The 13,749-nt window shown below is 41.2% G+C and overlaps 1 protein-coding gene across 1 annotated transcript in view; it reads left to right on the top strand.

Moving 5' to 3' along the window:
• The window catches only part of hlcs (holocarboxylase synthetase (biotin-(proprionyl-CoA-carboxylase (ATP-hydrolysing)) ligase)), a 154,270-nt gene extending 146,878 nt beyond the window's left edge, over positions 1-7,392 (top strand). The window contains exons 11-12 of the mRNA XM_073044921.1: positions 5,314-5,498; positions 6,676-7,392. Coding sequence (XP_072901022.1) covers positions 5,314-5,488 — 175 coding nt within the window. The 3' untranslated portion in view covers positions 5,489-5,498; positions 6,676-7,392. The remainder of the gene's footprint in view (positions 1-5,313; positions 5,499-6,675) is intronic.
• Positions 7,393-13,749: the final 6,357 nt, after the last annotated feature.

Genomic DNA, 13,749 nt, shown 5'->3' with positions numbered 1-13,749 from the left:
TGTGATTGGTGGAAAAGGCAAAGGGCTGTAAAAGAAGGAATTTGGTAGGACGGGACAGTGGACCATGGAAGAAAGGGAAGGAGGAAGGGCACTGGAGGAGGGTGACTGGCAGGTGAAGAGAAGAAAGGGGTAAGAAAGGAGTTAGAATGTGAAATGGGGAAGGGGGAGGAGAGAAATGACTGGAAATCACTTTTTTTAAGATGTTACTCAGGAGCATAATACATTTTTCAGTAAGCAGGTGAGTTTAAAAGGAACACAAAACGAACTGCTGGTGAAACTCAGCAGGTCAAGCAGCATCTGTGGAGGCAAAGGAATGAAACCCTCTGATGCTCCTGACACAAGATCTTGATCCGAAGCACTGGCCATCCCTTCACCTCCACAGATGCTGCTTAACCTGTTGAATTCTTCAAGCTTTTTTGTGCTCAGATTCCAGCATCTGCAGTCTCTTAAGTCTCAAGTTTAAAGGGAATGCAGGAACTGTGGGTCATTGACTTTAAAGAGAGGTTGGGAACTGGGGTCTCTGGTGTGTTAGAGAGCATGGGAACTGGTGCCACCTGGCAGACCATCAAAACATTGACAGTCCATGGAATTCAACGGGACAGTAGCAAATTGAATCCAAAATTGGATCAGCTGTAAGAAGCAAATTGTTATAGTTGAGGGTTTTGTGCCTTAGTAGGCTGCACAGTGGGTTTCCACAGGGCTCAGTGCTACGTCCCTTGCTTTTCATATGATTTATTAATGATATGGACTTCAGTGTAGGGTACATGATAGACAAATTGTGGTTGATCGAAGAGGAAAGCTTTAGACTGCCGGAAGGTATCGATCTTGATGACTGGGCAGAAGGATGGCAAATAGAATCTAATTTTCAGAAGAATCAGTTAATTAATTGGGGACAGAGAGGACAGAAGAGTCATGAAGCAAGGAAATAGTAAATAGGGCATTATTGAAAGATGCAAGGAGTAGAGGGATCTTTGTGTATGCCATGTAACTTCCTGTGAATTGTAAATGGTGACGCATTTAGTATATACAAGTTAATTAACAATTATTTATCCTATTTCTTTGAAAGACAAATGACATCCTCATGAATCTTGATTTTCATGGGCATGCCACCACCCTCCACAGCTGCACACCATCCTGAATTGTAATCACCATCACTAGGTCTCATTCCTTTGGGCGTGCAGCACGTATCCGGACCATGTCGATCATTGACGCTAAAGACACATTTCTCTGTATATTTTGATGTACATGTGACAAAATAAAGCTAATTTTAAAAAAGTCTTTAATACTGTTTTGAAGATTCCTTCATTGGAAGGTCCGAAACAGTTTAGCAGCAACTTCTCAAGGGCATTTCGATTACTTACCTTTATACTACTTCCAGTTTTTGAAGATAAATGAACAGATAAATATTTTGGGGTGTTTAATACCCTTAAGATGATAGTTATAGGGACCATTATAGTGATTATAGCTGCCTTATAGCCACTAAAGAAGGTATTATATCAATGGTGTTTAGTGTTCAAAGCATTACTTAGAGAAATGATTTATTTTTAATGATTTTGAGCAGAGAATTTAATCTACCCTCTCAGATTAGACCCAGGCTGTTAGAATTGAGTGACCAAAGTTTTCTGTGTCACTTACCTAAGAAGATGGATATATTAAAAAAAAACAACTTTCATGGAGCGGTACGCATCCATTTTGTCTCCCACCATAAGCACAACCTTTGGCACTGTATTCCCTCTCAGTCTGTAGTCCCAGACTGCACCTCACAAGGTGCCCATCCTTCTGGGCTCTAGACTGAGCCAGAGATAAATACAAGAGATTCTGTGATGCTGGAAATCTTGAGCAACACACACAACATGCTTGAAGAGCCCAGCAAGTCAGGCAGCACCAATGGAGGGGAATAACCAGTTGATGCTTCAGGACAGGAAAGGGGGAAGAAGCCAGAACAAGTAGGTGGGGGGGAGAGAAAGGAGTACAAGCTGGCAGGTGATAGGTAAAATCAGGTTGAGGGGAAGCTGAGTGGGTGGGATGGAGGAATAAAGTAAAAAGCTGGAGATAATAGGTAGATGAGGTAAGAGGCTGAAGAGGAAGGAATCTAATATGAGAGGACAGTGGACCATGGAATAAAAAGGGGAAGGAGGAGGGATACCCGAAGGAGGTGATGGGCAGGTGAGAAGAACTGAGATGGCTACCAAAATAAGAAATACAAAATGAGAAGGGAGAGGAAGAAATTACTCAAAGTTATAGAAATTGACATCATGCCATCAGTTTGGAGGCTATCCTGACAGACTATGAGGTGTTGCTCGTCCAATCTGAGGGTGGCCTCATCATGGCAGTAGAAGGGGGTATGAACCAACTTGTTGAAATGGAAAGTCAAATTGAAATGTGTTGGCACCAGGAAATCCTGTCTTTTGTGGTGGACAGAGTGCAGGTACTCAATGAAGCAGTCCCCCAATTTATGTCAGGTGTCACCAATGTGAAGCCGCTCTGCCATCTAGGGTGCAAGGGAAAATCTTGGCAGAATCTGGAAGGGAGTCTGCCTGCCAACGTGTAGCTCCGATATGAAGCTCCCAGCAGCAAGTGATCCAGTCCAACAGAAGATGGAAGGTTACAGAGTTGGTCCTTCAGCAATTGCCAAGCAGGTTCCACTCATTCTACTGTTACGTATTCAGGCCACAATAAATATATATGAGTTAGGCAAGGGTTTTTATAACAAGTAACACGTTTATTAATCACTGAAAACAAACGCCCCAAAAGTAAACAAACTCAAACGTAACCGGAAAACAGCTGCTGTGCGGCAGCTTAAACAGCTCTTAAAGCGATGCAGCAAAAACAGTTCTTACAGCGATGTTGGAAAAAAACAGTTCTTTAAAGCGGTATGCTGAAAGTTCAAAAGCTCACAGTCCATTTTAAAAAAGGAGAGACTTTTTAAGGCGATTTAAATTCTCTTCCATGTTGTTGTCCTTCGATCCCCGGTGTCGAACTCTTCCCATGTTGAATTTTTATGAAACGTAATGGTTTAATGGCACTAACCTCTTCTTCCACACTCTGTCATCAATCTCCCGCTATCCCAGTGGAGATTAACACGAGAACAGTCAACGAAATCCTTCTGAATGAGGATCAAATAAGGTCGAAACCAATCCACCGTCGAAAATCGATTCTCCTCGATTTTTATCTTCCAAATTCTTATCTTCACTCTCCACCAGCAAAGAAACTGCTGGCAATGACCTTTTAAACTTTAGGCATTAGATAAAACTTCATTTTTCAACTAAACTGCGTCATAACATTAAATCACGCAGTGACATGAAGTCAGCTTGGCAAATCCAGCCACGAACTGCCCCACCTGACAGGGTGGGTCTTCCTTTTATAACCTGTAAAAAATACCTGTCACATGACCTCTACTGGCGGGAAAATGACATCACTCCACCATCACAAGACCATTACCTCAAGTCCAGTATAACTTCAACCCCAGTCACGTGACAAGGGTACCACTGTCACGTGTCACGGGTACGTAACACTACCATCTACTGATAGAGTCCTGTAACTATCATTTTGTGAGTCAGAACATTCAGTGCATGGATTTCAAGAAAGAGGGTGTGTTGGAGAGGCAGGGATTTAGAAAGGGGATTATAGACTACAGAACCTACCTAGCAATGAACGTCCACCCTGCCAATGATTAGGAAAAGTACTGAGTAAAGAATAAGGTGCAAGAGTCAGGAATGAAGAATGTGAGGCTGAAGAAGATTTGAGAGATGCAGAGTTTGAAGCCGTTGTTGTAAAATTGGTTATTGTTAAAGGCAGAGTTAAAGGTTAAAAGTTAATGATGGTCACAGGGTGAACGGGATGCAGCAATTGCAGACAGTCTGGTTAAATCTGAAATTGGTCTATGATGAAAGATGCCAATAGCTGCTAGAGCAGAAGACAATGGTATCAAGTTACCCACACTTTTCCCTGGGGCATTTGGTCTTGTCCGAGGCTAGCTGCTAGATACTTTATGAGATAGCAAAAATAACACACAAAAATTGAAGATAAATTCTTTACTCAGTGTGTGAGTGCTTAGGATGTAGTGCCAAGGGTGGTGATAGATGTTAGATACACTCAGGGCATTCAAAAAAACTCTTAGACACGTGGATGATAGATATATGTAGGACTATGTACTGTATAGGAGAGAAGGGTTAGAATGATTTTAGAGAAGATTGAAAAGTCAGCAATTCATGGGCCAAAGGGCCTGTACAGTGTTCTGTGTTCTACGATAGATATTAGCCTTGTCACATGTCCTTCAAAACATACAACAAGATGCATTATTTGCATCAAATCAAATCAGCGAGGACTGTGCTGGGCTGCCTGCAAGTGTAGCCACACTTCCAGGGCCAAAGTGCTCTCAATTACTACCTCTAACCATGTGTCTTTGGAGCAACACGCACAAAATGCTGGGCAGCATCCACGGAAAAGAGTGCAGTTGGTGTTTCCGGCTGAGACCCTTCAGCAGGACTTCGTGTGCGTTGCTCAGATTTCCAGCATCTACAGGTTTTCTCTTGTATGTCTTTGGTATGTGGGAGGAAACCCATGTGGTCACAGGGAGAACGTACAAACTCCATACAGGCATTGGTGGGAATTGAACCCCAATTGAGAATCACTGGCACTGTAAAGCAAGGTGCTACTTGCTATGCTACTGGACCGTGCAGCTGGGTGCTATCACAGTAAAGGTTTAAACTTGTCAATAGTTTTTGTTTTCAAGGACAGCATGTAGATGAGTATTTAGTTGTGACTAGGGTTAACTGAGTGTGTGCAAAGCTGAAGAACTGTATTTTCCTGGAGATATTTTAGATTGGTAAGAATTAAAACCGAAGTCTTTGTCCTGTGAAGGTTGGTTTGAAATTGTACAGGTTGCATATTGTTGGATGAAATTACACAACTGTACAAACTCCAATATTCTGTTACTTGTATTACGCTTCTTTACATTGTACAGTATGTATAACCTAAACTTAGTATCAGAATTTGGTCTGTGAGAATCTTGATTTCACTTCCAGTCAGGACAGCAGCAATCTCTAGATATAAGTGAAATAGTTTGTACAACATGCAAACAGTTTCTTATTAACACTAAGTCCTTACATTAATCACACTCTTAATACTCAATACTCAAAGCTACTCATTGTTTAGGTATACAGGGAAAAAAATCTGTCTCACTACTCCTCATTTTCCACTAGAACTTAAAGACTGGGAAATCTGTTTACCTGACAGACTGTTTTATCCTCTGATATTGTAAACATGATCACCTTTTATGGTTTTTCTAATTGCTTTTTGTTTCTTTTAAAGTGGCACACAAGTACGGTTATGGAGCGAGGAGGGTCCTGCAGCTTGGGTTGTTGGACTGGATAATTCTGGCTTCCTTCAGGTTCTAAAGGAAGGTGATAACAACATTGTTACAGTACAGCCTGATGGGAACTCGTTTGACATGCTTCGCAATCTTATCGTCACTAAGCAGCAATAAAGCTGACCAGGTTTGGTGGAACATTTGTTCTTTTGGAATTTTAATTTTATTTAGCGATACAGCGAGGAGTAGGCCCTTCCAGGCCTTCAAACCCTACCACCTGGCAACGCTAAATTTAACCCTAACCTAATCTAGGGACGCTTCTCAAAGACCCGTTAACCTACTAATGTGTATGTCTTTAGACTGTGGAAGGAAAGCAGAGACTGCAGAAAGCACACGCATTTCATAGGAAGGGTGTTCAGACTCCTTACGGTGGACACCGGTTTTGATCTCCGAGCTCCATCGCCCTGAGTTGTAATAGCGTCACGCTAACTGCTATGTCCCGTAGTGCCTGATGGAATAACAGAAAAGCTCATAAATGTCTTTTAATTCTGTTATGGTATGAGTCAGCAATGTCATCATTTAAGACTGTTAGGTGAATAAGGGGTCAGCTTTCTGCCAGAGGGGTATAAGGTTGCTGGGGTTCGAGTAATTTGAGTCATAGAGTTATAGAAAAGTACACCCTAGACACAGGCCCTTCGGCCCACGTAGTCTGTGCCAAATCATTTAAACAGCCTACTCCCGTCAACCTCACCCCTCCATATTCCCTACTATCCATGTACCTATTGAAACTTCTCTTAAACGTTGAAGTTGAGTTTGCATGCACCACTTAAATGCCAAGCGCCTGATCCTTCTTGTCCACCCTCCCGTGTGGGATCTTGTCAAGTGCCTTGCTGAAGTCCATGTAGACAACATCCACTGCCTTTGTGGATATCGTCAGGGGAAGAAAAAAGTTTGTAAGGTTACTTGTGAAAGGTATCCCAAATATAGGAAGTATTTTTTTTGGTAGCCTAAATATGAAAGTATAAAGTTGCACTTGATACACTTGCAATAGGTAAATGGCTACAATTTCATAGGCACTCTCCTGTGCCTGAGGAAATATGAATTAAATCTAGTGAAGGGTTCCAGTCATTACTGGCGACTGACTTTAAATAAGGAAAGGTTAATGTGAGGGTATTAAAAAATACTCTGTGTTTTGTCAGACACCCTGACTAAGATCAGGCTGCATAAGCTCAGACAGCCTGCTTTTCCAGCAGCACCATTGACGAGCTGGCAGAAATAGCTCTTAACTCAGCATAGGATTATCTATTATTACTTGATGTGAAGACAAATAGGAAATGCTCTTCCTATTTTCCTTTCCTCCTCAGGACATACCTGAAGACAGTGTCTGATGTCTGAACGGGCAAATATTGTTCTGCGCCCAACCAACAAACTACAACAGGATACTGATCACCCCTTGGACATCTGGCCAGTTTTATGAGAATGAGGCCTGAGCAAGAATTTCCCACCAACCTCTTCAGACACGCTGCCCACTTCACATCTGTGGTCTGACACTTGACAGCTTCTCATAAAATTTTCCTCACTACAGGTAGATGAATACCTTGGTTATATAAATAATTCTGTGCCTTTGTACAGCTGATTACTGCCCACATGTTCAGATTTTGTTTTAATAGGAAAACAGGCTAAGAAATTGATTTAATTTGTTTTTATTCTGATTGTTCCTTATTTACCATTTATAACTTACAACTGTACAAAATGTATTCAAATAGGAACTTATGTTTATAAACTTCTTTATTTGAGTTTTTATTTAGAATTTTCTTTCAACATGGAAGCACTCCTGCAAGTTTGTACCGAATAATTATTTTTGAATTTTTTTAATGCAAAATAATGTAGAAAACAAAAACTGATATTTGTTCTGTAGAAAATATTCCAATTTGAAATTTGTCATTACAAGGTTTGTATGTTTACAACTTCTTATGTTGTAAACAGATCTTGATTATAACTTGGTTGTTAGAAAAGTTACTTCTGAAGAAGTTAACAATGATTTTTGATGTTTACAGAAAAATAAATGGATTTTCTACAAATTACATCTCAGAATTTTCCTTCTCATAACCTATTGGAGTTGTAATTTTTGATATGCTCTTTTAATAACCCGTTTCGTTCTTTTCTAAAAATTGTCCCAAAGTTTTGAGTACTGTTGTATGACGGGAGTAGCAAATTTCACATTCATCCTCTACAGCTAGCTGTGATCATCAGTGCAAAAAAGCATTCTCAAAACTCTCACATGTGGAAAATGTGTGAGCCTTTCGATGACTAAAGATACAATCGTGAGGACAAGTTTACATTTCCCTCTTTTTTTTCAATTTTTATACCATGTTCTTCTTGATGGTTATTTTAAGGTGGAATTGGCCAATAAATATTTTCAGCTGTTGATTTCAGCATTTATTTTGCAATTGCTGGCAGTATTTTGACTGCTGATATTTAGTTTGTTAATTTTTTTTGGAACTAAATAATTAAAAAAATCTTGCTGCTATTCTCTGTCTTTCAGTTGCAATCATTGGCGGTTTTATATGTAATACGAAGCAATCGGATGCATATTTTTTCAGGTTTGATATTTCTTTCGCAATTACTGAAGGTTTACTTTGCATATCCCAGTGGCATTGTTTGGATGCAAAGTTACATCCTTTTTGTAAGAATGGTCAGCCTTATAACACACAGAAGGTTATATTCTGTCTTTGAAGGAATAGATTCTAATAACTAAATGAACACTTTCAGTTATGTCATAGTTTAAGAAATAGTGGGATTAAAAAGTGTTCATCGCTTTCAGGCTCCACTTTAAAAGCAAGTAGCGCTGAAAAGGCTAATGGATCATCAGTAATGTTATACCCAAGGCTGTACTAATAGTTTAGCAAATTAGAAAAATCAGCTATTTTTCCTCTTCCGCAATTTTATTTTGACTGTTTTTAAACAAAAAACAAATGCCGATACAATTGTAATATAAGAATTTTCAATGTAAAATACATTATTATTTCATTTCCTGTTAACAGATGGAAGCTAATGAAGTGTGGACAAGTCAGTGCACAGGTGGAACTTGTGGGAATAACTTAGTTTCCTCTTTGTATGGGTTCCTTTTTTTGTGTGCGTGACCTCTCATTGTCTTGACAGCAGGCAGTTTTACATTGAAACACATCATTTGTCACTGACCTTGTATTTGCTTCATTACCGACTATCCAACCAAATCCTTCCACACCAAACATAGGAACCCCACTGTTATGTTATTTAACAGACCTGAAGGAGATGTTGGGGGTGGAGGGAATGTGCTTTTTATAGGATAGTCAAGTCACTAGAAATTCATTTCTTTACACATGAGATCTGAAATACGGTGCACTTTGAAAACTTTGGAGCTCAATTAAATCATACTGAACAAATACATTTATATCCAACTTCTGCTGAAGATCATAAACTGAAGCAGATGTAGATTCACAGGAGATTCTGCGGATGCTGGAAATCTTGAGCAACACACACAAAATATTAGAGGAACTCAGCAGGTCAGGCAGCATCTATTGAGGGAAATAAGCAGTCAATGTTTAATAAACAGGTGAGACTAGATGATGGGGAAGGTAGTTGGGTGGGGGAGGAGGCATGACGTGAGAGGATGGGAGGTGATTTTTGGAAGAGGTAATGGGTTGAAGAAAGAGGAATCTGATAGGAAAGGGCAACAGATTAAAAATGAGGTGGGGAACCGCAGGAAGCTGATGAGCAGGTCATGAGAACAAGGGAGAAGAAAAGGAGTTAGAGGGCCACCTCACCTATCACCTCCCACCTTGTACTCCTCCATCTTCCCCCAACTTCTTATTCTGATTTCTGCCCTCTTCCTTCCAGTCCTGGTGAAGGGTCAAATGAAACGATTGCTTATTTAGAGTCATAAAAGAGTACAGCACAGAAACAGGCCATTCATCCCATCTAGTCCATTGAAATATTTAAACTGCCTGCTCCCATCGACCTGCACTGGGACCATAGCCCTCCATACCCCGACCATCCATGAACCTATCCAAACCTCTGTTAAACACTGAAATTGAGCTCGCATTCTTTATCCAGCATTTTTGTGTTTGTTGTTGAAGCAATATAGGTCATTTGGCCCTTTGTTCTTATTCCATCATTCATTTAGTTCATAGCTGGTCTTTTACCTCAGTTCTACTTCCTTGTACTATCCCCACATCTTATTACATTTAAAAAAAAATCTGTCAACCGCTTCTCAGAGACTATGAACTTCAAGTGAGCAAAGGAGTTTATTGCAATCTGATGTATATGGCAATACACTAATCTGAATATGATGATTATATTAAGCAAATGAGGGTGAAGAAATTCCTTAAATGACCTGAACAGTTGACCTTTTATTTTAACTCTGTGACATCTTAGCTAGAGGAAACTCTTTCTTCCATTAAACTCCATAAGGAATGTGCATGACTCAGTGAAATTAAAAGACCATAAGACAGATTAGACCATTCCGCCCATTGGATCTGTTCTGCCATTCCATTGTGGCTGATTTATTATCTGTCTCAACCTCATTCTGCTTCAGGAACCTATCTATCTCTGCTTTAAATATGCCCAATTGTTTGACCTTCACAGCTGCTTGTGGCAATGAATTCCACAGATTCATCATTATCTGTCTATCACCTCTTATTCTTCTAAACTCAGGAGGGTTGTATTCTAAGTCATAAGGAAATAGGATTAAGGAGAGGTTACCTAGCCCTTCATCAAGATTGCACTGACATTCGATATGATCATGGATGATCTTGTCAGCTTAATTTGGCCTCATTCAACAGGAATCAATCTGGTGAACCTTTGCTGCACAACTATTGCAAATATTCCCTTCCTTGCGTAGGAAGACCAGACCGGTACACAATATTGTTGGAGTGGCCATTGTGTGAGTGGACCAGTGTTGGAGTGGGGAGGCTTCGGTGAGATAAGTACCTGGCAAGTTTCTTCTTCATTTTTCCTCTGTCTGTACATAGTGCAGTGAGGATGGTTCCAGGAGCTGTGCTGTGTTCTTTGTGTGAGATGTGGTAATTCTGAGCGACCTCCAGCCTCCTGGATAACAATATCTGCACCAGGTGCACCGAGCTGCAGCTCCTCAGAGAATGTGTTAAGGAACTGGAGCTGCAGCTCGATGACTTTCGGCTATACAGGAAATTGAGGACGTGATTGATAGTGCTAAGTTGAAGGAGGCAGTTTCTGGGTGACTGTCGATAGAGGGAAAGGGAATCGGCAGCCAGTGCACAGTTCCCCTCAATAATGAGTATACCACTTTCAATACTGTGGGGGGGGGGGGGTGGATGACCTTCTAAGGGGAGCTGCAGCGACCAGGTCTCTGGCACTCTTTGGCTCATAAGGGAAGGGGGAGAAGAGGTTTGCGGTAGTGATAGGGGATTCCATAGTTAGAGGAGTGGATGCAAGATATCTGATAGAGACACCCAGATGGTATGTTGCCTCCCAGGAGTCAGAGTCAGGAAGGTCTTGGATTGGGTCTAAAACATTCTAAAGGGAGAGGGTGAGCAGCCAGAAGTCTTGGTACAAATTGGCACCAATGGCATAGGTAGGAAAAGGGATGAGGTCTTGAAAAGTGAATTTAGAGAGTTGGGTAGAAAGCTGAAAAGCAGGACCCACTGGATTTGCTGCCTGTGTCACGCACCAGTGAGGGTAAGAATAGGATGATATGGTGCATGAATGCATGGCAAAGGAGCTGGTGCGGGCAGCAAGGCTTCAGATTTGTGGATCATTGGGATACTCTCTGGGGAAGGTATGGTTATACCTGAACCTGAGAGGAACCAATAAACTAGCGGGCAGGTTTGCTAGAACTTTTGGGGAGGGTTTAATATGATTTGGCAGGGGGGTGGGAAACTGAGTGATAAGGCTTGAGGTATACAAGCAGAGGAATGTATAGTGAGACCGTCAGAATGGACAGTCAGATGATAGGGCAAATTTGAAATTGGTAGAATTAGTTGCAATGTTACAGGGGCAAAATCGAAAAAGGTGATGAAAACAGGACTGAAGGTGTTTTATTTGAATGCACACAGTTTAAGAAATAAGGTAAGTGATCTCGCAGTGCAGTTAGAGATGGGCAGGTGTGACATTGTGGGCATCACTCAGTCACAGATGAAAGAAGATCATAGTTGGGAGCTTAACATCCAAGGATACAGATTGTATCAAAAGGACAAGCAGGTAGGCAGAGGGGATGGTGTGGCTCTGTGGGTAAAAAATGAAATCACCTCCTTTGAAAGAGGTAGCATTGAATCCAGGTGTATAATTGTTGTAGGTAGAATTAAGGAACTACAAGGGTAAATAGACCCTGATAGGAGTTGTGTACAGGCCTCCGAACAGTATCCAGATGTGGACTACAAATTACAAGGGGAGATAGAAAATGCATGTCCAAAAGGTAATGTTACGCTAGTCATAGGGGATTTCAACAATGCAGCTAGATTGGGAAAATCAGGTTGGTGCTGATTTTGGATCCCAAGAGAGAGAACTTGTAGAATGCCTATGAGATGGCTTTTTAGAACAGCTTATGATTGAACCCACTAGGGGAAAGGCTAGTCTGGATTGGGTGTTGTGCAATTAACCAGATTTGATTAGGGAGCTTAAGGTAAAGGAACCCTTAGGAGACAGTGATCATAATATGATAGAATTCGCCCTGCAGTTTGAGAGGGAGAAGCTAAAGGTAATTCCAGAGGCATGAGACAGGAGCTGGCCAAAGTTCATTGGAAGGGGGCACCAGTGGGGATGACAACAGAGCAGCAATGGCTGGAGTTTCTTGGAACAGTTCGGAAGGCACAGGATAGTTACATCCCAAAGAAGTAGTATTCTAAAGCCAGGATAACACAACAGTGGCTGACAAGGGAAGTCAAGAGATGGCATGCAATAGAGCAAAAATTAGTGGGAAGTTAGAGGATTGGGAAGTTTAAAAAAAAAAGCAAGAGAAGGCAACTAAAAAAAGGAGCGAAAAGATGAAATGTGAAGTTAAGTAATATCCAAGAAGATACCAAAAGTTTTTCAGATTTTCAAGGAGTAAAGGAGAGGTGAAAGTAGATATTGGATTCTTAGAAAATGACGCTAGAGAGGTAGTAATGGAGACACAAAAATGGCTGATGAAGTAAATAAGTATTTTGCATCTGTCTTAACTGTGCAAGGCACCAGCAGTATGCTGGATGTTCAAGAGTGTCAAGGTGCAGAAGTGAGTGCAGTTGCTATTACTATGGAGAAGGTGCTTGGGAAGCTGAAAGGTCTGAAGGTAGATAAGTCATCTAGACCAGATGGACTACATGCAAAGATTCTGAAAGAGATGGCTGAACGGATTGTGGAGGCATTAGGAATGATCTTTCAGCCATTGTTCTGGAGGACTAGAAAATTGCAATTGACCCTCTACTCTTCAAGATGGGAGGGAGGCAGAAGAAAGGAAACTTTAGGCCAGTTTGCTTGACTTCAGTAGTTGGGAAGATGTTAGAGTCAATTGTTAAGGATGAGGTTTTGTGATACTTGGAGGCATATGATAAAATAGGTCAAAATCAGCATGATTTCCTAAAAGGACTATCTTGCCTGACAAATCTGTTGAAATTTCTTGAGGAAATAACAAGCAGGATAGACAATGGAGAATCGGTGGATGTTGTGTACTTGGATTTTCAAAAGGCCCTTGAAAAGGTGCCACACATGAGGTTGCTTATCAAGATAAGGGCCCATGATGTTACCGGAAAGATACTAGCATGGGTGGAGCATTGGCTGGTTGGTAGGAGGCAAAGAGTGGGAACAAATGGGGCCTTTTCTGGTTGTCTGCTGGTGACTAGTGGTGTTCTGCAGAGCCTGATATTGGGACCGCTTGTTTTCATGTTATATGTCAATGATTTGGATGATGGAATTGATGGCTTTGAGGCTAAGTTTGCAGATGATAAGAAGGAAGGTGGATGGGCAGGTAGTGCTAAGACAGCAGGGAGGCTGCAGAAGGACTAAGACAGATGAGAGGAATGGGCAAAGATGTGACAGAAAGAATACAGTGTCGGGAGTGTGCAATCATGCACTTTGGTAGAAGGGATCAAAACATAGACTATTTTCTAAATGGGGAGGGAATTCATAAAGCAGGGGTGCAAAGGGTCTTGGGAGTCCTTATGCAGGATTCCCTAAATGTTAACTTGCAGGTTGAGTCAGTGGTGAGGAAGACCAGTGTGATTTTAGCATTCATTTTGAGAGGAATAGAATATAAAAGCAAGGATGTTATGCTGAGGCTTCACAAGGCAGTGGCTGGGTCTCACATGGAATATTGTGAGCAGTTTTGAACCCCTTTTCTAAGAAAGGATGTGCTGACATTTGAGAGGGTCAAAGGAGTTTCATGAAAATGATTCCAGGATTGAATAGCTTATCATATGAGGAGCATTTGATGACTCTGGCCTGTA

This window comes from Hemitrygon akajei, chromosome 5, assembly GCF_048418815.1.
Source record: "Hemitrygon akajei chromosome 5, sHemAka1.3, whole genome shotgun sequence".
Taxonomy (NCBI): Eukaryota; Metazoa; Chordata; class Chondrichthyes; order Myliobatiformes; family Dasyatidae; genus Hemitrygon; species Hemitrygon akajei.
This window is presented reverse-complemented; position numbering and strand designations above follow the sequence as displayed.